Source organism: Mobula hypostoma, chromosome 13, assembly GCF_963921235.1.
Source record: "Mobula hypostoma chromosome 13, sMobHyp1.1, whole genome shotgun sequence".
NCBI lineage: Eukaryota > Metazoa > Chordata > Chondrichthyes > Myliobatiformes > Myliobatidae > Mobula > Mobula hypostoma.
The window spans coordinates 68,443,175-68,467,377 of NC_086109.1; the positions used below are offsets into that span (position 1 = coordinate 68,443,175).

The 24,203-nt window shown below is 37.0% G+C and overlaps 1 protein-coding gene across 2 annotated transcripts in view; it reads left to right on the forward strand.

Annotated features, from left to right (window-relative positions):
* Positions 1–24,203, forward strand: part of LOC134355659 (RNA polymerase II elongation factor ELL) — a 101,980-nt gene that overhangs the window by 43,610 nt on the left and 34,167 nt on the right. The window contains exons 3-6 of one of the 2 annotated variants that reach the window (XM_063065905.1): positions 5,053–5,183; positions 10,992–11,155; positions 12,195–12,460; positions 21,362–21,486. In XM_063065905.1, coding sequence (XP_062921975.1) covers positions 5,053–5,183; positions 10,992–11,155; positions 12,195–12,460; positions 21,362–21,486 — 686 coding nt within the window. The remainder of the gene's footprint in view (positions 1–5,052; positions 5,184–10,991; positions 11,156–12,194; positions 12,461–21,361; positions 21,487–24,203) is intronic. The other variant, XM_063065906.1, reaches the window with a different exon arrangement.

Consider the following 24,203-nt stretch of genomic DNA (forward strand, 5'->3'; position numbering starts at 1 on the left):
CTGATTTATCGTGTTAAATATCTGTTGCCTCGCGTCTTCCAAGTTCTGTGCCCAAAGAACTCGGGTGTCTGGGCACACAGCCAGCAGCCGGCTTACTGCTTTCGATCTTCCGTCTCCCGCAACGCATCAGGCGATGGCAGCACCGTCCTTGAATCCGCCCGCCTCCAGAGCCATGAAAATCCAGCACCCTGAAGGCATGCTAGTCTTCCAGGCTGTGTTCTTTTTTTCATACAAAATATCTTTATTACAAATTCAGTGTTATATATACAAAACAGTACAAAATAGTGACTAACACAATTACTTCACTACAAATAGACAACACACATTAAACCAAAATGTTTCCACCTCTATCAGTGATGGCAATTACACCCCGCGGAGCCCAACGGTCCCGGAACGCCTCTAAGGTCGCTATGGACTGCACGTGTTCCTTTTTAATATTTACCCGGGCACAAACATACCCCTTAAACATTGTCAGGCAGTCTACCCGGGCAGATCCTCCTGCCACCCGTTTCTAAGACCCATGGATGGCTGTTTTCGCTAGCCCCAGGAGCAAGTTGACAAGGACATTCTCATCCCTCCATGCCCCCCCTCCTTACTGGATGACTGTATATAAATAGGGTGGGGCTAAAATGCAACCAGAAGACGAGAAGCAGCCCACGCAAATTCGCAAAAAGAGGCTGCAGCCTCACACACTCCATGTACATGTGGTACATGGTCTCCTCCACCCTGCAGAAGTGACATGCGTCTGGGAGATCCGTGTACAAACTAAAGAATTTATTATAAGCCACTGCTCGATGCAGCAGCCTCCACCCCAGATCCCCAAGGTGCATGGGAAGAACTCCCTCATAAAGGGACTTCCATTGGGGATCCCCCTCACCTCCAGGTGGAAAGACCGACCGCCATAGCGTGCTTGGCGTATCAAACAGCAGCCGGTTGAGAGCGGGTCCCATTTCTGCAAGGAACCGAAGTCAGCGTGTAATTCCAGGTCAGGGTCTTCAAAAGGACCTTGAAAAGGAAAAAAAGAGATTATCAAAGATAGAAATAGCTGTTTCCAAAGATGCAAGCAAAGGAGTCACAGTTAGGTGCCATTGTCCTCCTAAGCTCCGCTGATTATTATGGGTTCTGAATTAACCTGACGCTCTCCTACGCTTTGTACCTTGCCATTTTTAATTCACAAATTAAAAACCCCTAAATCATACCATCTTTTGAGTTTGGCTCCAGCCCTCAGAGTTTATTTCCTTATCTCTCAAATATGTTCTGATTTAAGACCCGCTGCACAGTTTAAGAAATTGTGGTTCAACATATTATCAGATGGTTATTCCAAAAGTAAAAATATATGTTAGGTAGAAAATATGAATAGTGCAATATACAGTGCCTATAAAAAGTATTCCCCCATTCCGCCCCCCCCCCGGAAGTTTTCATTTTTTATTGTTTTACAACATTGAACCACAGTGGATTTAATTTTTTTTTGCACTGACCAACAGAAAAAGACACTTGTGTCAAAGTTAAAATAGACCTCTACAAAGTGATCTAAATTAATTACAAATATAGAACACAAAATAATCGATTGCATAAGTATTCACCCTCTTCAAGTCAGTATTGATAGCAATTACAGTCTTGAGTCTGTGTGGATAGGTCCCTATCAGCTTTGCACATCTGGACACTGCAAGTTATCCCTGTTTTTCTTTACAAAACTGCTCAAGCTTTGTCAGGTTGCATGGGGATTGTGAGTGAAAAGCCCTTTTCAAGTCCAGCCACAAACTCTCAATTGGATTGAGATCTGGACTCTGATTTGACCACTCCAGGACATTAACGTTGTTGTTTTTCGGCCATTCCTGTGTAGCTTTGGCATTATGCTTAGAGTCATTGTTTTGCTGGAAAACAAATTTCCCAAGTCGCAGTTCTCTTGCAGACTGCATCAAGTTTTTCTTTATGATTTCTCTGTATTTTTCTGCATTTATTTTACCCTATACCTTCACAAGCTTTCCAGGGCCTGCAGTGACACATCCCCACAGCATGATACAGCCATCACTATGCTTCACAGTAGGGATGGTGTGTTTTTGATGATGCACTTTTCTTCATTGTATGTTGTTGTATACCTGCTGAGCATGGGAGTATAGGCTCTAGACAAAGCAAAACGATTCTGTTCTAAATACATAGTAAATATTAAACATAGAAGATAACTATGGTAACTGAACAGGTTAGAACTTTATATTTAAAGCTGTGTTTTATTTGCAATTATTATTTATGGATTAATTCTTATGGAATATATTTTACCATCCAAGTATTATTTGGTCATCAATGTGTACGAGTCTTCCAAGAACATGACAAACAGAAAGGTTTTCTTCCATTAGCAGCAGTTTGCCAACATCTTAAAACTGAAAGAGTTTGGCATATTATATTTAACGCGTAGCTTAGACTTCTTGCAACCTGGACAGGAGTGAAAACTTCCTAGTGATTTTAGTATTTTGGACATTTGTTACATGTAATATATTTATTATTGTGAAAAAAACATTCAGCCTTAGTGCACTGTGAAAAAATAGCATAATTTTAATTGTTTGCAGATAGGTACATCCTTTAAAAATATAGAAATGAATCAGATTCAGGTCTCTGTCCTATATACTGTAAAATTTTATTTTGTAGTAGCAGTAAAGTGCAAAGAAGTAAAATTACTATATATTACAAAATAAATAATGCAATAAAGAATAATGAGGTTTTATTCATAGATTCATGGATCGTTCAGAAATCTGATAACACAGGAGAAGTTATTCCTGAGTTATTGAATATAGGTCTTCAAGCTCTTTCAGCTCCTCTCTGATGGTAGCATCGAGAAGAGGACTTGTCCTGGATGGTTAGGGTTTTAATGATGGCTGCTGCTGCCTTGAGACATCACTTCTTGGAGAGGGTTGTGCACATCATGGAGTTGGCTGAGACTGCAATCCTCTAATCTCTTGCAATGCAACCAGTTGGATTGCTGTTCACCGTATATTTGTAGAAATTTGCAGGAGCCATTAGTGGCATGCCAAATCTCCCCAAATGTATAATGAAGTAGAGCCACTAGTGTGCCTTCTTTCTGATTCTATCAAAACTGTTGGCCTAGGGCAGATCCTCTGATATGTTAAGATCCAGGAACTTAAAGCTGCTCACCACTTTCACAGCAGACTCCTCAATCAGGACTCGTGCTTGTTCACCTGACTTTTCTGAAGTCCACAATAAAATCCTTGGTCTTGCAGACACTGAGTGCAAGCGTGCTGTTGCGACACCACTTAACTAGCCAGTTTGTCTCAATCCTATACGTTTCCTTGTTGCCATCTCACATTTTACCCGCATGAGTGATGTCATCTGCTAATTTATAAATGGCATTCAAGCTGTGGTTAGCCACGGAGTCATGAATTTAGAGATAGTGGATCAGTGGGTTACGTGTGCATCCTCGAGGTGCTTGTGTTGATTGTCACCAAGGAAGAGTTATTATTACTGATCCATACTGACTGTAGTTTCCCAATGAGGAAATGGAAAATTCGGCCGTAGAGGGAGGTTTGGAGGGCTTGGTTTAAAAGCTTAGGGATTAATACTGAAGGAATGATGGTATTGCGGAGCTGTAATTGATAAACAGCAGCCTGACATGTGTCACAAACAAAAGAAAATCTGCAGGTGTTGGAAAGCAGAGTGAAGCACACAAAATGCTGGAGGAACTGAGCAGGCCAAGTAACATCTACGGAAAATAGTAAGCAGTCAACGTTTCGGGCTGAAACCCTTCATCAGGGCTGTTTATTCTTTTCTATAATTGTCTGGTCTGTTGAGTTCCTCCAGCATTATGTCTGTTTTAGCCTGACATGTGCTTTGCTTTTCCTAGTGCTCCAAAACAGAGTGGAGAGCAAGTGAGCTGTAGACCTGTTGAGGCAGTAATCTGCAAATACTCATTTGGTCTTGTAGAATTTAAAGAGTAAATGGTTATCTTAGTAACCTCTCAGCACATAGTTGATGTGAGAAGTGGAGAGTCATTCCTGAGCGTCACATAAGCATGCACTAATAATTTTCTAAGATAATTAAAATGTAGCGTCATGGCAGATTTACTAATACCTATTTATAGCCATCAGTGGTATGTTCCGAGAGAAATATAAGTGAATTGGCTTTCTATCAAAAATAATCATTCAAATGATTTCAGTTATTATAGTATATAGTTGCAAACACAAAATTAGACACATTGTTCAACAAAAGAAGCATAAAAGCTGTTAGAGCTAGGTACTGCAGCCATAACCTATGACAACTTGGCAGAGCGATATTTTTGCAAGTGGCTGCTTATCCATTGGAGATATATAGGTCACAAAGACCTCCCTAACACTGAATTACTTAGTGCTCTAATTGCACGCATAGTTGAATATGATGTCTGTTTCTGGGAACTTAAACTTTTTTAGCTGAATTTTCTGATCCTGGTTAACTATTTTTGCCCTTATTATCTTGGTATACACACAAGAAAACAAATTGCAGTCTTTAGTATACATTCTGATTCTCACAGAACAATTGATTTCCTTGTACTGATTCATGATATCAAATAAGTTGCACTCTAAGTAAATTTTCAGTTTATAATTTTAAAATGTTCTCAAAATTGAGTTAAGAGAAGTTCTGTTAGATACTTCTGTTTTCATTCTGCAAGTTCTTATGCATCTATATACAAAATTTCATGGCATAGGTTACTGTATTAAATGTTTAGATCTCTGTGCCCTCCAAATTCAGTATTTTTTCACTATAATAATATCTGGAAAATTACTTCCCCTGATATCTTAAGATTTTGCTTGGTGATACCAGTATCCTCAGTATTGTCAACTTTTCAGCACAGTGGTATTTGAGAATGATTATTATTCTGTGTTATGCAATTATACTCACATAAAACCATTTCTTAGGTGAGAACGTGGCTCATATAATGTTTTAAATGCAAAGGCAAAACTTAATGTGCTGTGATTTTTCATGTAATTACAATAATCATTTTAACAAAACTTTTGCTTTATTGTGTATTGTGGAAGAAAAATGAAGCATGGTTATCTTTTTCCCTAGCAGTACATCAAAATACCTGTTCCTAAGTCAGGCTGCCATGATGGTGTGCGGTGTTTTTCATTCTATCTGTCAACTGACAGCAAAGACAAGCCTCAAGCAAGCTTTGACTGTATCCACCAGTATGTTTCCAGGTAAAATAAATAAAGTGTATAGTAATTAAGAGAAATTCTTGTGTTCTTGTATGCCATGGTTATTTCGTGTCAAGTACAAGCAATCCCCAGGTTATCTCAAAGCTTGTAACATGAATTGTTTTCAAGTAGAAAATGAACAAAAATGGTGTTCTGTGAATGGGAGATGTGGAAAAATCAGCCACTAGCCTGCATCACTGACTCAGCGAGTCTACAAGTAAGTCTGCAAGGCCCTCGCTGCTTTCTCAGCTCAACACAGTCCCTGATTATTGTGCCTTATCGGTGGGTGGGTAAAGAAGAAATGGGGAAATGCCATGTTCCCACTTGGCTGAAGATGCCTGTAGTCACACAACAGCTGGGCAGGTCCATACCAATCTATCTTGCCAGTCTCCTGTTCGTATGCCTCGGTTATTCATAAGTTGGCACATGTAACCTGGGGAGGATCTGTATCTCCTTTAAGAAGCTTAAAATATATCATTCATATTTGTTTTTACTCTTTACTATTCACTCTTTTGTAATCTTGTTGCCTTCAGAGTGAAATTCTTGCTGTTGAGTGGGGATTTGTTGCTTATTTTGTATTTCTCCTGTTTACTTGTAATCATAAACCTCTGTTAATTGAATGTAGAGATTAGAAATCAGTATTCTTTTGTGTTTTTTTAACTTTATTTGTGTATATATATGTAAACTTCATTTAATGTTGGGTGGTTAGATGGAAGGATTATTTATCAAGTGCTGCAATTAAGTATTGAAAGTGTCATTGGTAGATTAATAATTAATTATTAGAGGCACATCTTTAGTAATATATTAGTAAATTGCACACTGGGTAGTTTCTACTAAGGGCTTTTGTTTGAAATAGGAAGTTATTTAAATTATATATCTGAAACATTTGTAAATAGTACCCTGTTTACAGATATTACATTAATGTCTCATAAAGAGTTGAATTTGTTTTCCCTTTGATATAAGTGCCTGCTCAACAAATATAAATGACTTGTATTTAACACTTAGCATTTGTAACTTTTGTATTGTTCACATCCTTGTATTTCTCACAGCTAGTAAGTTTCTTCCTCTTCTGTGTATATAATGTTTGACCTAATTGATCAAGCAGATAGGGGAATGTCCCACCTGAAATGTGATAGTCTCCAGATTCATTGGTATCAAAAGATCACCAATAGTCCATTATTACGATCCATTATTTGTCTATTGTATCTTAAAAATTTAGTAGTGTCTGAAATTCAAAGTGTCAAGTGTTCCTATTTAGTTCTTAATCAGCTTCCTTTGCTGTCAGCACGATTGTGAGAGAGGAAATTAGATCAGGCCTGATCCAGGGTGGATGTAGGAAATTCTTAGGGAAAGAGCATTCCAGAGGTTAGGTTGTTGGTTTCAAGATGGGATGTGGAGGGCGAGGAGGTGAGTGGGTGTATACAAATCAGGAGGTTGGTAGATGTTATTAGGTGGGGGTGGATGGTACTGAGAAACCAAAAGAATGCAGGTGAATAATTAAAGTGAACCAATAGATTGAGGTGCCCAGTGCCAAGTGGGGATCTGCTCAGGAAGGTGACCTTTAAGTCACTCTGCTGCTGTGAAAGCTGCACTGTTAAAAACTGGTTACTCTGAGAGTGCTCATTGACAGCTGTATCTCACAACCAAGTATACAAATTTCCTGTCAGTGGTCTATTGCATCTTAGTCAACAAGTCACTAGACATATGTTTCTGATTCAGGACCAGTTTGATTCATTAAAACTATCCGAGGTAGTATGCTATGATGTGACCTACAAATGCCAAACTACAGCAGGAGGAAAAAAGAAATCTACTTTCATTCACGTGCACTAAGAAACCAGCATTACTCATCGAAATTGCTAGACCAACACTGCTAATAATGCACCACTCTCTTCATGCTCAAGTCCTGGCAAGAAGCTGGAAATTATGATCTTTTGACTGATTGAATTCACTGCTACTGTTTTTTGTAACTTAAGCACTGTAGAAGTATCTTTAAATGTGCAACTAGATCTGCTGCTTTTGTGTTATTGCTACACTAAATTCAGTTCAACGTAAAAGGTATCTTGTGAAAGTATACAATCTTGATCATTCATTGCGAGTTGCACCAGGTCTGAAAAACATTGAGGGAAATTCAAACAGCAGTAACATATTATTTCCCAGCCAAGAATAACATTCCGGTCTCTGAGCAATTGCCTTTATTGCAGCACTGTTTCTTTTCAAATATGCCTAATGTTTGAAATTAAATTTGAAAAAGACGTGCCTGAACATTTAACAGCTTTGTATTATTTATCAATGATAATATTGTTTTAAATAAGTGGACACAACTTATATTTATGGTGTAATATTCTTGGGTATGATGATTTTGCAGTCAGTAAAAAACTTGATAAATAATCCAGTGTCCTGGATTAGCATTTCAGAAACCTGAGATCAAATTTCATCATAGTACTTATGACTTGATTGGTTAGAATAAAAAAACAAATCATTTAGTGATGATGAAAATTTGTCATAAAAATCTATTTGGTTTACCAATATCCTTCAGCGAAGGAAATCTGCTTTCCTTATCCAATTTAGTTTCTATGGGACACCAGTGTAGTTCACTCTTAAACACGCTGAGGATTTAGCAAACAACAAAATGCAAGGGGTATTACGGTGGCTTTGCTTGTGATGCTTTGATCCTGAAAAATAATAAATACTACAGGCCTTTGTATATATGGTTGTTTTATATTTTGCATTTTGCTTCTAAATAATCAACTTCTGTGTTACTGTGGTTTGACAAAACAAATAGTTTTTGTTAGTGCCTTAATATTTAATTTGCTGCCTACTTATCAAAATGCCAAATTAACCTCTTGGGTAAAAAAATGTTTTTTTTTAAATAAGCTCCTGTGTCTGTTCATTTACTTTAAGCCTGTTTTCTAATTCTCTGTTTCTCACTTCATAACAGTTTGTTCTTGTGTATGTCTCTGCACTAAGACCTCATTTTTTTTTCATTTTGTCGTTGTATCAAATTGTTTTCCGTTCCATTAACTGTCATGCCATGTCATGTTGAGTTCTCTTTCAGTTGCCTGGTTAACTTTATGTGTGAAAATTTGACTGATACTCGAGGCTGTTGCCTAATTTTTTACCAGTCCCTTTATATTTTTTGTTGATCGTATTTGACAGTTCTAACAAAACAATAATGTTTTCCTGTCCTGTCATGAAATTTTGTGTTTTTTTTCCTCCACCTTCTCTGCCCTTTAAATTACAACATGTTTTAGAAGTAGCAATGATGTGTAAAGGAAGTTCATGGTACATCTTCAGTGGAGATTTGCAGGGGAACATAATAGTATTGTTGAACTGATTTAGGCCAGCTCTTCTTATTATAACACCACGTTCTGGAGACGCAAAGGCCAACTCCTATAAGAAGATAATGCCTTTCCTTCCAAAACTTCACTTATAGAACTCAGAGCAAGCAGCCTTACACGTGATAAGAGCTCCCATTGACTGTGATAATCAACAACATAATGCTGATAATGGCATTTCTGAGAATAGTAAAGCATTTCAAAGTAAACCAGGGTGCTCTAACTTGTCTCATTAAAACAAGGTAGATTCAGCTGTGTCCTGACTTTAATTTTGAAACATTTCTGAAAAGTTTTCACAATATACGATGTATTTGGTTAAAATCAAATGTGAACAGAAACAAGGTTGAAGTAGAATATAGGTAATTTATAAATTAAAATCAGGATATTTGCTGGAGTTACTACAAATTATGGAAATTGTGTTATATATATCTCTTTTAAGGTCTTATATTATGGTTTTGAACTTTCTGCCTATGGTTCTTAACATTCGAAGTTATTTTTACAAACTTCAGGGGATTTTGATCAATCCTTGTTGATTTACAATATGTTTGACATTTCAAAGAAATTATATGGTGATCAACAGCATGCCAGTGATTTGAATAATATACGTAGATAACTTCCAAGCAGTGAGGTTTATTTATTTTACCTGACACAACACCAAGAATCTTCTCTCTTCATCGGATCGCTACATGCTCTGCCCTCTCAACTTACTGAAGTGTCCACCTGCAGAATCTTGCCCTAACATACTTTTGTTGCCCCCTTTTGGATCTCCTGACATGTGCAACCTTAGATTTTGTTTTTGCAAACTTCTATATTTAATGGCAATTCGCCTCATATAGTTTAACATTTCAGTTTTTTTTCTGGAGACACTGGTCCTTATATCTGTTTAGATCAATAAATTCATTCATCTGTGTCCTAACTTCCATGATATAGAACATCATAAGCCATTTTGTCTTGGGGATAACAACCCAATTTGGGAGCAAAGTTTAAAAAATGGACAACAGACTGCCATCAGCTGTTACTAGATCATATTTCTCTAGATTTGCCACTAAGGCACTAGATTATATCACTCAGAAGATGGAAAAAATATTTAAACCTATTTATCCATGTTCTCTGTCTACTTAGGACACTAAATTTATTGGAAAAAGAAATGGTGCAGAAGATAACGGGAGTCTGCTGAGAGATATAGATAGGTTAAGTGAGTGGTCAAGGGTCTGGCAGATGGAGTACAACACTGGTAAATGCAAGGTCATCCACTTTGGAAGGAAAAATAGAAGATCAGATTATTATTTAAATCGTGAAAGGTTGCAGTATGCTGTTATGCAGAGGGACTTGAGAGGGCTTGTACATGAATTGCAAAAGGCTGGTTTGCAGCTGCAACAGATTATCAAGAAGGCAAATGGAATTTGTCATTCATTACTAGAGGGATTAAATTTACCTGCTGAGAAGTTGTGCTACAACGGTACAGGGTACTAATGAGTCTGTACCTGGAGTACTGCATGCAGTTCTGCTCTCCTAACCTGAGGAAAGATGTATTGCCTTTGAAGGTAGTGCAGAGGTGGTTAATTTCGGTGATGAGGGATTCAGCTTAGAGGAGAGATTGAGTCATCTGCGACTAGGTGGGATACAGAAGAATGAAAGGGGAACTTTTGGAGATATACAATTATGAAAGGGATAGATAAGATAGAGGAAAGAACTTTTTTCCACTAGTATGTAGGACTAGAATTGGGAGATAACCTCAAGATTTGAGGGAATAGATGTAGGATGGGGATGTGGAAAAATTGCTATTTTCAGAGAATAATGAATCTGTGGGTTTCTCTGCGCTGGGAAGCAGTATGGGCTACCATATTAAATACAGATTTTTGCATAACAGGAGAATTAAGGGTTGCGGGGAAAAAGGCAGGTAGTGGTGCTGAGTCCACAACCAGATCAGCCAGGATCTTATTGAATGGCAAAGCAGATATGATGGGCCAGTTGGCCTCTTCCTGCTTGTATTTCTCATGTTCTTTTGTACACCATTGAATATGATACCATTATTGATATGTTCTTCTGCTTTTTTCTGTTGATATTTGTTATTTTTCAACATGATTAAACTAGAGGTGATGAGCAAGGATCTACTGTCTGTCCATTGGGCAGGAAAGTGTTTAATTGACGATGTCATTAACATTGAACATACTCACTCTATTATTTAGTCATGGGCATTACAAAGTGACATTGGAAATTAGTAAAATCATACCAGAATTTAGGAAGCTGAAAATTAGTTTTGTCTAAAGTATAGCTGAATGGCTTCTAAAACTTTATGTATTCTGGTAGCCTGATTTTCTTTGTGATACCTAGCTTATTATTTTAAACATGTAAAAATATATGTAGACTTCTTCTTTTTTCTATTAGAAGATTAATTGAATAAGATAATTTAATAGGATTAAAACTTTTAGTTGAAATTTGTGTTGCTGAGCATTGCTTTTGTTGTTTAAACCAGTTTTGAAAGAAACCAACTTGAGTGCCTGGGAAGCATTCAAGATAAAATTACAGTTTGTGCCACTGATGACTCCTATCAGATGACTCGGGACCGTATGTCACAAGTAGAGAAGGAATCTTGGAGTCGAGCAACAATAGAAATTAAACCAGGGTCATCACATCAAGGTAAAAACATCTTAAAACTGTATTCAATTACAGACTAAACAGAATGTACCTGTTTTAACCAAACTTTATTAGGCAACAAACTTAAGAATTAGTTTTCTGTTGGAATGCAGTTTTCTCACATGTCAAATTGGTTGAAAGATTGTGTATTTTGACAAGAGTCCAGCTACAATACATCAATCCTAAAATTTTGTTGTGTGTATGGGTAGGAGACCTTTGCAACCCCAGAGTCATGGATACAGAGTTGGCAACATTGCCCATACAACACATCTTTTGGAGAATTTTGGGAAAATTTGTATCACATTGTCCTTGGGCACCTATTGCTGAGCATCTGCAGCAGATTTTGGTTTTAATCCCATAGGACCAACTGGGGATATACATATGATGTTAAACTAAATGTTTTGAGTTTCTCCACTTCCACAATAGACCAATTGCCTGATCCTCTCCCTCCCCTGAATATGCAGTTAATCCTCCTAAGCTCACCCTATCTTCACCATACAGCCAGTCCTATTCCACATATGCTTCACAAATATCATTGGTTACACTCCAATTTTCTACTCCCCACATGAGGTGTTGCTCTGAATTACACCCTTCTTCAATCACATGCTGACCTGTTCTTTGCTCTTCTCCTTCCTAATTATGTTATCCAGTTCCCCAATCCCATTCCTCAAGATATATTTGAGCAATCATAAGAACTTATAACTCAAGAAACTTGCAGTATTGTTTCAGTTAAAAATGTTGAAGCATATACAAGAAGTATGTACCTTAATATGTGTTTCAAAATGTTGAAAAGGTAATTTATAATGTATGAACAGTTGTAGATTTATGCACAGCATTTGAAAACATTATTTTGAAATTGTCAAATATTTGTTTTAACTAATTTCTAAAATAAGCCACACATTAGCACTTTTGAATCATTATTTTTATTGAATTTCTCTGTAACATATTTCCACTTAACGCTCTAATAGCACATGAAAGTCCTTTTTGGTTTCTTTTCATGTTACATGTTTATCACCACTTAAAATCCAATTTTGTTTCCTAGGTACACGCAAACCAATCAGTGTTCGAAAGCAACCAGCAAGCCAAGCTACTGATGTCATTCCACTCAGGAAACACTCGCCCACTATGATGCCATGCCTTGCGGCAAAGAAAAATCATGTCAGTTCAATTACCTATAAGCCTCTGAGAGATCGTATCACCCACCTTTTGGCTTTGAAACCATATAAAAAGCCTGAGCTTATTGTATGGTTGGAGAGAGAGAAAGCTAATCCAAAGGACAAGGCTGAACTTTCATATGTATTGGACCAGGTGAGAAAGAATAAACAGCTTATCCAACCTAAGATTGATACCAGTGCATTACAATCAATTAAATGTATTTGAAATGTAATTGCCATTTAATGTTACATTAAAAGACTAAAGGATATTACAGAGATATGAAGGAAGATGCCATGGAGGTATTTGAATGTAACATTATTTAATCAGAGCCCTGTTTAGGTATCCAAACACTGGAGGAATGGATGAGTGGGGCTTGATACAAATTAAGACTATGTGAAGCAGAATTTTGGATGATGTAGGTTGAAAGAATGACCATCTAAGTGTAGTCAAGTCTTCTGCTGTTCTTAATGCTGTGTCATGAAATTTAACAATATAGAAAAATTAGAATGGTTAAGAGCATGGTGTTGAGGTGCAGCTTGGTGTTATAGCAGTTTGCAAGGACAAAGGAATCATTGGTGGGTTTCTTGTGCTCGAAAATGAGTTGAAATTTTAGAATCAGAGCAACACTGGATTTGGATTAAGGAGCTGGCAGCCAGGGTAAGAGCGAGTAATTATTTTAATAGGGAATTTTGCATCAAAAGTGGACAAAACTGTGCTTAAAGTTTGGCGGCTATAGACATACATACAGTATAATGGTGAATGGGTTAATTTGCAGGATAGCATTTCACTCCCCGTGGAGAGCTGATTTTCTGTATCTTGGCATATAATTCCAAGCAGAGGAATGTGTGTGGTATGAATACATTGCACAACTTTGTGTAAGATACGTTGGTGTTTTTAGCAGAATTAATTAGTTGAACGCAGTATTTGTTTGTCACTGCGTAGTATACTATTACCAAATGTTTTTGATAAGATTATTACAAAGTTAACTGTTCTCTCAATTTCCTGATGCATTCCAATTAACCCATACTATCGTGTAAGATTGATTGCTCTGTCAGTTCTTCTCTAGTTTGTTTCAATTCATTTTTTAAAGTTATTAAACCATTAATTTTAATTATCAAGTTTCCAATGTATTTGCTTTGGAAACAGATTTGTTAACCTATTGCTAATTACATACAAGTGGAAATCTTAGCTGGTGGGACAATTTATCTATCATTCACATTGAGTTCTTCTCGATAGGTAGTATCAGAAAATAACTTCAATATTTTGAAAGAAATTTTACAGGTGTGCCTGTTAGATTGAACAAAGCATTTGGTGAAAATCTATTTTCAGTAGATACAAATATGGAGATGGGTTATTAAATAAAACTTCATAGAGGAAAAAAATGCCAATTGGTAGATCGCATAATTAATTAACACAAATTAATTCCAAAGGGAATATAATATGGAGGAAGGAAACTCCTTGCCAATAGGAACATTCAGTAATTCAATTCAAAATGTATTTGTATGTTGAAAACAACACCACTATAGATATAACATATAGCTGTCCACTTCTTTTTGATTGAGAAGAGTTTATTTTAAAATAATTGACAATCCATCATTTCCAATTTGACTCAGAATTACTTCAACTGACATCTTCAGGATAATCAATTTTACAGATGTAAACAGCTTTGGGTTCCTCCATTACTGTCTGTTTAGATAATTGCTTCTCTTGATTCATCTGAGTTAAAAATATCACTGGGTCTATTCAGCTGGTCAAAGGTAGACAGAGAGTTAAATCATTACATTTCTTTCTATCTGGTTATACTGATACTTCATTACTAAAGTTAAAAGTAAATTTATTATCAAAGTTTGTATATGTTACTATATACTACCTTGAGATTTATTTTCTTGTAGGCATTTGCAAGGGAAAAAAGAAATACAGTGGCATTTTATAAAAAACTAAACATAAACAGATAAAGATTAACATCCATGTGCAATTAAAAATAATAAGAAGAACATGTGTTGCAAAGAGACCTTGAAAGTGAGTCTGTAGATCGTGCAATTAGTTCAGAATAGTGCTGAGTGAAGTTATTGACAACGGTTCAGGAGCCTGATGATTGTGGGGTACTAACTGTTCATGAATCTGGTTGTGTGGGACTTAAGGTTTCTGTACCTCCTACCTGATGGTGGTAGCAAAAGAGGGCATTACCTGGTTGGGGGTGTTCTTTGATGATGGACGCTGACAGATCTCCATGTAAATATACTCAGTGGTGGAGAGAGCATTGCCTGTGATAGACTGTGCTGTATCCACCACTTCCTGATGAAGGGTCTCTGCCTGAAACAGCAACTATTTACTCTTTTCCATAGATGCTGCCAGCCCTACTGAGTTCCTCCAGCATTTAGTGTGTTTTTGCTTGGATTTCCAACATCTGCAGATTTTCTCATTGTGATTCCACCACTTTCTATAGCCTTTTCCAGTTCCTAGGCATTGGTATTTCATCAGGCTTTAATGCAACCAGTTAGGATCTCTTCCTGTGTGCATATATAGAAGTTTGCCAAAGTTTTTTGATGCCATACAGAATGTACATAAAATTGTATGAAAATAGAGACACTGTTATGCCTTCTTTGTGATAACACTTAAGTACTGGTCCCAGGCCAGATCACCTGATCTGTTGATATCAGGAATTTAGAGCTTTTGACCCTTTTCATCTCTAATAAGCTCAAAAACCTCTGGCTTCTCTTGTAGTTGATAATTAGCTCTTTGGTTTTGTTGATATTGAGTCAAGGGTTGTGGATGTGGCACCATTCAACCAGATTTTCAGACTTTCCTATATGCAGATTTGTCACCACCTTTGTTTTGGCTGACAACAATGGTATCATCAGCAAACTTAAATATTATACTGGGGTTGTATTTAGCCACACAATCATAAATATAAAATGAGTAGAGTGGTGCACCTGTACTGCTGGTCAGTGTGGAGGAGATGTTGTTGCCAATCTCTCCTAACTGGGGCCTACCATTGAGGAAATTGAGGATCCAGTTGCACAGAGGTACTGAGGTCCTGTTCTTGGAGCCTAGTGATGAACTTCAAGGGGCTGATAGTGTTGGTTGCTGAGCTATAATGAACGAAGAGCATCTTGATATATGCACCTTCATTGCTCAGGTGTTCCAGAGCTGAGTGAAGAGGAAATGAAATAGCATCTGCTATTGACCTGTTGGCCAATAAGCAAATTGGAGCAAATCCAAGTCACTGCTTAGGCAGGAGTTGATGGGCTTCATGACCGCCTCTCAAGGCACTTCATCACAATGGATGCCAATGCTACTGGACAATAGTCATTGAAGCAGGTTACTGTATTCTTTTTGGGCACCAGTATGATTGATGTCTGCTTGAAGCAGGTGGGTACCTCAAACTGCCAAAGCGAGAGGTTGAAGATGTCCATAAACACTCCAGTCAGTTGATGAGCTCAGTACCAGTTGATTACCAGTATGCTCCCACTGTTCCACCTTTTTAATTATATCGACCTAAGTGAAATCCTTCCTATGTAAGGGTTCTATCCACTATTATGGCCAAGATTTCAGCCACCTTTTCTATACTATATTAAGTTCATATTTCAATACTTTCAACTTTCCTATTACACTTGATAATTGCATCAATTTGGTTTTTCAATGTAGATGTTTAAATAGACAAGTTAAGTTTAATATTTTTCTGTGAAAACCTTTCATCCATCATAAACTTGATGTAAATATATTCACAGAGCATCAAATCATAAGTAAGAGTACAACCAGAAAGTTTTCTAAAAACTGGGGTGAAAGAGGTGGGGTAATTTTGTCTCCATTTAATTCCTGGTTGTGTTGAACCACAAATTAAATTTTGTACTCATAAAGGAGCAACAGGATTTAACACAACTCCACCATAAAAACAAAATAACACAATCACAGTTGCATGGCATGAGCCCTAGCATAAAACAGTATATTCTCTGACGAGCTAGGAAGATAGTCTAGTGGTTTAATATATTTTTGCATAATATGGTACAGTTAATACATTTCTGTTTGCATAGGAGGGTAAGCAAAATAATTTGCAAACCATTAAAGTTTCAATGTGAATTAAAATCTTCCTTTAACTGTTTTATGATCAGAATCTCCTTAAGAGCTTAGATACTAAATTTGTGTTTACTGTCATTCTGTTCTGTTGAACCTCAGTTCATTGCAGCTTTAGCAAAATGAGGAATGAACAGTACCTGCAAAGTATAAACAGAGCATTTTATGCTCTGTAGAATATCTGACTTCAAATATTTACTAGTTTAAGCAAGCCACATTCCCTACTGTCAACAAATCTTTCTGTGTCAATGTTTGGCATTTTATGACAATATCCAATACGCACAATTTAGAAGTGTTTCTCTATTTTTCTTCATCTGGAATCCTAAATTTGAAGCATTTTTCTGATTCATGATGTGTTAACTAATTAAATCACAGACTATCTTCTGAAAAAGGCTGTTGAAATATCTGAAGTAAAAATAAAATGTTAAAACTTCAGTAATAAACATGGCAGCTGAAAGCAGTATTAACAGTCTCTTAAATACTGATTATAAAATGTTCTAGCCAAAAGTACAAAATTCATCCATCAGTGCCAGTTCCATGACAATACTAGCAAGCTCTGTCACATAATGCTACTCTGTTTCAGAAACATCAGCTTTTAGGGATTGAATTAATAGCACCTCTCCTTACAGCTCTGAACCAGGAGGCAGTACTAAAAAGGTTCACCACACTATAACCAGCAGTCATTCAGCTATTGCGGAGTCTTGCAATAAATGTACATATCATTGTGACTCTTGGGGGAGAGGTGAAGCAAGGAATCTGGACATGCTTTTCAAGAACAGTGCACAGGAACATTGTGCAAAGGGGCAGGAGGTAGCCTGGAAGATGTCCCTAACACTTGCACTTTGGGACACTGTAGTGCAGCAAAGTACTCCTTCCAGGTGTGATTGTAAAAGTTATAATAAAGATTACATGCTATTCTGATAGGCATTTGCCTGATTCTTGCAAAGCAACAGCCATTAGTAAAATATCATATTTGAATTATATCATCAGATGCAGCTTGAAAGGACCCTGAAATGAAGTTTCTGAGTGAGAGTGATCCTGATTTTTAAAACAACATAGCTTCTTGTATGAGTTTGTACTTGATGTTTTGCAGAGTTCACAGATGAAAATATGGTCTAACTTGTGGGGCTGAAGGCTGTACAAATGTTACTCTGTAATGAAATATTGATGAGAGGAAGCTCCTTATGAAATAGAAGATTTTTTCATGCCATCTCTAATGTATTTTAACCCTTTTAAACTAATTCTTCATTTAATGAATATGGAATGAACCTTTAATTGTTGGATTTCTTCCAGCATTTCTGATCTGTTAATTTTGATGAGAAGCCTGCTAAAAGCATGTGAGAGTACAATAACAAAGATCATAGTTCCAGTTGCCTACTTGAAGTTTGTTTTGCAATGAGTGCCTAGTACTCTGCTAATTACTGACCCTTAGAGTAATGGTCAGTTTTAGCCTTCAGCATTTCTTAAATCTGGTTCTTTTGAGAGGGAACAGCGACAATTACTAGCCTGACCAATTTTCTACTAGAGATAAATTTTGGCTGCCAGTTTGTCACACACATTTTAACTATTTGAGCAAGCTGACTGCCAAGAAACCTTGCACCAAAAATTCTGTGCCCAAATAATGACTGGCATTAATTCTAAGCACAATGGTTTAATACATATTGACCTGATTTTCATCAGCGCATTGCATTCTTGCTGTCATTGTGCGGACATATTTCAAAAACAAAGCCTTAGGATACCTAAGTACTTTTTTAAAATAACTTTTAAATATAGACCTAGTTATGTAGGCAAAACTGGCACAAGATCTGTTCAATGCAAAGAACTATCATCAGTCAGGAAATTAAGTAATCATTTAATGGTCGTGTTGAGTGAGCGTGTGTGTGAGAGAGAGAGAGAGAGACCGACCAGAGAGCTGCGATGCTTCCTGGCACCTGTTTCATGCATTTAGCTGAATTAGGCATAGTTGAAGTGGCTTACATCAATGGATGTTGTCTTGACTTTCTTTTATTTGTTGTTATTACTTGCTTAGCAGGTGCTACCTGCCAGTTTTTACCTCAAGCCTCAGTGATATCCTTGTCTGCTCCAAAGCTGGGGGCAAATTTATAATTATTAACATTAAATGGAGGTGAGATAATTCCATTCCTGATGTAATGATGGAGATTACATTTATCCTGTTTTTGTGGATGATATGCATCAGGGCAATTATCATGTTCTGTTGAAGGCTAATGCCATTAACTGTGCTGGAACTACCAGGCTGGGGAATTGGCTAATTTCAGTGCATAATCTAATTCAACTGGATGTTAAACTCAATGAAGATGGATCTTTAGGAGAGAAGTGAAATAAAATTAGTGATTTTTTGGCTGAGATGCACAATAATTTGTCTATTACATTCATGGTTTTGCATTCGACATGATAGAGTATTCATAAAGCTTTTTTCAGTTGTATTTGTCAAGTTGGATGCTATTGTCCACATCAAGAGATGGTAAAGCTGTAGATCTTAATTCTGACATATTGTGTTTAACATTCATCTAGCTCTTAAGTTTTTACTCTATTTGAAGATATACTTGTTTTACTCGTTATTCAGATAGGATTGCTTTTGTGGTATGAAGGTGATCATGAAATAACGGCAAGTTATTATATATGGAGTCATTTCAATTTAAACTTGAAAACCATTTAAGATTATTTGAATTTGCAGCCAAAGGTGAATTATTCATTGAACCTGTTTTTAAACAAACAGTTGTAGGCTGTAAATGTGTCATAGATAAATACATAATGACTTCATAATTCTGTCGATAAAAGATCTCACTGTTTTATTTGTATTTACCTTAAATGTGTAACATTTGGAGTCTGATTCCAGTACATTATACAGGTTTCCCCGCCATCTGAAGGTAGAGCTTTCCTATGAAACGGTTTGTAAGCCAGAATGTCGTAAAGCGAAGAAGCAATTACCATTTATTTATATGGGAAAATTTTGTGAGCGTTCGCAGACCCAAGAATAACCTACCAAATCATGCCAAATAACACATAAAACCTAAAATAACAGTAACATATAGTAAAAGCAGGAATGATATGATAAATACACAGCCAATATAAAGTAGAAATGCTTTTCCACAATCATTGCCGGCACTGTTCTTCATAGCGAAAATCTCACACAAACGCTGTTGGCAGAAACACTCTCTCCAGTAACCTTTAAGCTATGAAGCTGCCAAATCATACCAAATAACACGTAAAAATTCACAGCCTATATAAAGTAGAAATAATGTATGTACAGTGTAGTATCACTTAGGAGAATCGGGAAGACAGTTTGCCGAGCACACTGATGATGGTGTGTTAGGCTGAGTCGTTGGAGTTTGGGTGGTGCAGTGGCCCCCAGCCTCCGGGCCGCCGACTGATACGCAAAGCATGCAGGGGTACAGCAGTAGCTGGAACGCACTCAGCACATCTTTCAGAAAAAAAACGAAAATAAACAAGCTAATTAATTAGGTGCCACCCGACACGTAAATGTCGGTCCAGATCAGAGGCAGTCGCAATCGGCAATCGCCTCTGATCTGGGCCAACATTTACGTGCGGGCGGCACCTAATTAATTAGCTTGTTTATTTTGGCTTTTTTCTTGAAGATGTGCTGTGCGCCTCCCGGCTACCGCTGCATTCTCCGCGAATCGGTATCTGTCCGCGGCCCGGAGGTTGGGGTGGTGGGACACTGGGGTGTCGTCTGTTTCCGTTAGGGCAGGCAACTCATCTTCTCCTATGTCTGCCTGCCTCGATGTCAAAGGTCAAGGTTCGTCGTCTGCTGTGGCTGATGTGGAATGCTTGCTTGACTGCTGAGCCTCCCGCATTTTTCTATCATACAGTTCTTTGTAAGGACTCAAACCATCCTGCAAATATGCCGTAAACTGATGTACCGTACCCTTTCAAAATTAAAGTCGTACTTTATCATTGCAGCGAAAATCTCACATAGTTGCTTCACGTTCAGTTCCTGGACAACTTCACTTTCACTACTGAATTCGGTTTTGATTGTTATCCTTTCCTCTTCCAATTGCATCAGCTCTTCATCTATCAGTTCTTGGTCATGAGATGCCAAAGCCTCTTCAACATCATCTTCGTCAACTTCCACAAGCCAAACTCACTTTGTCCTTACTTTCACTCACCACGATCGAAACGCTTAATTATGTCTAGTTTTACATTAAGTGTAACACCCTTACGAGCTCTTTTAAGCTTTTCCGATACCTTAGAACTCATCTTGCTAACGGATGCTCACAGGGATGTGTTTAAGCAATGTCGGCGAGAATGCCGTTCCGAATCCGGGGGAGAGCGGCTGCTCAGGGCACGCGCTGCTTTTTCCTGCGCGCTGCCTTTCTTCATAACAGTGAAGCATCTTCTGTTAGCGAAAACAGGTAACTAATGTAGGTCTTTGGTAACAGTGAGGTCTCGTAAAGTGAACTTTTGAAAAGCGGGGAACACCTGTATTACAACATTCATTATAAAATTCAAAGTAAACTTTATTATCAGAGTGCATACATGTCACCACATACAACCCTGAGATTTTTAAAAAATATGCAATTAATGATCAGGATTGTAGAATGAGGCCTCCACTACTATAAATTTAAAATCAGAAAAAATAATCTCTGTTGATTGAGTCTGGCAGTGAAGTTATTTGCATGACTTGAGTTTTTTTCTGTATTTGTATACATAAATTTGTATTCAATAATTTCATTTTATTGGTATCAAACTTAAATGGGCTTTATTGTACAAAGTAATATTGTTTATTCTGTTGAAGCTTGCAAGAATGTACCTCACGATGAAGCAGGAAAAAGGGTCTTATTAGCAAAACAATTTAATTGCCTCCACAAACCAAAAATTGTACTGTGAATAAGTACCTCTACTTAATATAAAAATTGCATTCTGATTTCTAACTTTATGTCTTAATACAAATTGATTAAAATTGCTTTTCTATGAGCATCCGTTTTGCTGTCTCCATAGGTGGCAAAGTTAAATACAAAGGACAACAGTTACACACTAAAGGATGAGCTCTACAAGGAAATTCAGCAGGATTGGCCTGGATACAGTGACGAAGAAAAGCAATTGATACGGAGACTCCTAATAAGGTAGATTTCTGTAAATCTACAACGGCTTATAGAATTTGCTTTGAATATACTTATACTACCATGCACTTCAGATTATTAGAAGTGATTTTTTTAAAGATAATAAGGCTGCCCATTCTTACATGAAACAAAGCCTGGCTATGGATGTAGGCATGGATCATAAAGTGATAAGTTACATGTGTAATTCCAGTAAACTCTTATTAACATTCGTTGACATTATCATCGCTGAGCCACTAGCCATCTAAGTGCTGAAGATTCTCATTGACTAGAAATTTTAGCCACATAAATAAAAGCAAGTCAGAGGCTGAATATCATGTCGAGAGTCACTTGTTTCCTTATCCCCCAAAGCCTTTTAATAATCTTCAAAATATGTTAGGACTTTTACCAGTATAATCCACTTGCTTAGATGTGCATACTTCAAAGATACTTAAGCTCAACACAAAGCAACTCTTTTGATTGGTACTGCTTTCATCAACCTAAATATCTATGTGGTTTATTGTGTCGGCAATGTGTTAGATTAAAAAAAGCACTGCAGGAACAAAACAAATGTTCTCTAATAAACCCTCCCAAAGCATGTCAGACAAAGCCATGTACATGGGCAAACTATCACCTGCATGTTCTCTTCCAAGTCATTCACTTTTCTGAGTACGAAATACATTGCCATTTCTTCCCAGGTCTAAATCCTGAAATTCCCTACTTAAAAGAATTGTGGGAATGCAGAAGAATTGAACCGCTTTATGGTAGCAATTCACCACTACCTTAAAAACATTGAGCCTGTACTTACTGGAATTTAGAAGAATAAGGGAGTGGGAATCCTCATTGAAACCTACTGAATATTGAAAGGCAAGACAGCATGGATGTTCAGAGGATGTTTCCAGTAGTGGGAGAAATCGATGACCAGAAGGCACGAATATCAGATTACAAGGGTGTCCCTTTAGAACAGAGGTGAGGAGGAATTTCTTAAACCAGTGGGTGGTGAATCTGTGGAATTCATTGCCACAGATAACAGTGGAGGACAAGTCTTTGGGTATATTTAAAGCAGACAGTGATAGGTTCTTCATTAGTAAGCACGTCAAAGGTTATGGGGAGAAAGCAGGAGAATAGGGTTGAGAGGGATGATAACTCAGCTGTGATTGAATGGCAGAGCAGACTCGATGGGCCAAATCGCCTAGTTCTGCTCCTGTCTTATGGTCTTACATGTGAGAATGTAAATTAATGTGAGTACCCCCCACATCTCAAAAATGAACATACAGAGAAAGAACTGCCAGTCAGTACTAAGTTTCTGTTGTGTGCATTAGGTTTGTAATAAAGATAATAGCCTGTGATTTATGTGAAGCCACCAGGTGGGAAAGCAATTTGTGAGAGAGATTCTGGTTGCACGAATAGACAGATTATTAGATTAAATAGTTAAGAATGCAGCAGATTGAAGATAATGTAAACATGTTTTCTAGATATTGTTCTTAAATTTTTTGTAACATTGGTGTTGAGATGATCTGGGTTTTCTTGAGTGTGAATTGCGGAAAATTAATGCACTGGTTCTGTCATATGTTGAGGGATGCAAATCTTATGTTGACTTTCATTACAAAAGGATAAGAAGATAAGAGAGCAGATGTCTTTTCAAAGTTATCCATGGCCTTATTTTGACCATATCAAAACTATTGTGTATAGTTCTGGTCTATTTATGATGGATATGTCTGCAAGTGTATGATGAATTTGCATTAAACGTCTTTCTAGCTTGAGAGAAAACTGAATAGACCAGGTTCAACATTTCTAAAGTACAGAAAAATAAGAGATGTGTCTTCTTAAAACACAGCTTCTTTTTAAAAGGAACTGAAAATATCTTGCTGAACCTATGGAAGGGAATCACAGAATAAAAGCTATTTAGAATGGAAATAAGAGGAAATTCCTTCACAATGTAATGAATCATTGGAATTCACAACTTTTAGGTAGATGGGAATGCCCATAGATAATAGACTTGATTATGAAGGGATTAGAGATATGGAGAATAATGTGGGAAGATGGAGGTCAAACAATCATGGCATTGAAAGGCAAAGCAGGCTCAAAAAAACCAAGTCACTAATGGGCAGGTAACAAAGCCTGGTCAATGGTAAAAAGAACTAGCAAAATTGATAATTATTTTTTAAAATAGTGTTTTAAGCTGTGCTGTGCTCTTAAATTACCACAGTGGATAGATTTTACAAATATTTTGAAATTTTTACACTTAATATTATAGTAGTATTTTGTTTGAAATTAAAAATACAGAATTCAGGTAGAGTGCTACTAAAAATGATATGCCTCATTATATTATAGTTTCAAATATACTGTAGGTAGTTTCATGTCCTCTTAGATTATATAGATGTTTATTCCAGGGAGACAGGTTGTTCTGACAACTGTGGTACCATAGAAAGAGCAATAGATTCTGGAATGCAGTACTAAGAATCTGATCTACATATTTTATCTGGAATACAGCTGTGGATATAGAATAGAGAGATACATATGGTTTCACTTAGTGCGGTCAGTTTATAACACCATACTATACCAGGTTAAATTCTATACTTATTAAAGGAAATCCTTTTTCTAGCTATACTACATATTGTTGCTATGATATTTGATAAAAAGGAAAGATGGAAACTTGTTTTACATTTCCATTATGAAATTGACACCCGAAATGATTAATCTTTCCACCTATTTGATATTTTTGTTTCAACTTCGAGGGTATA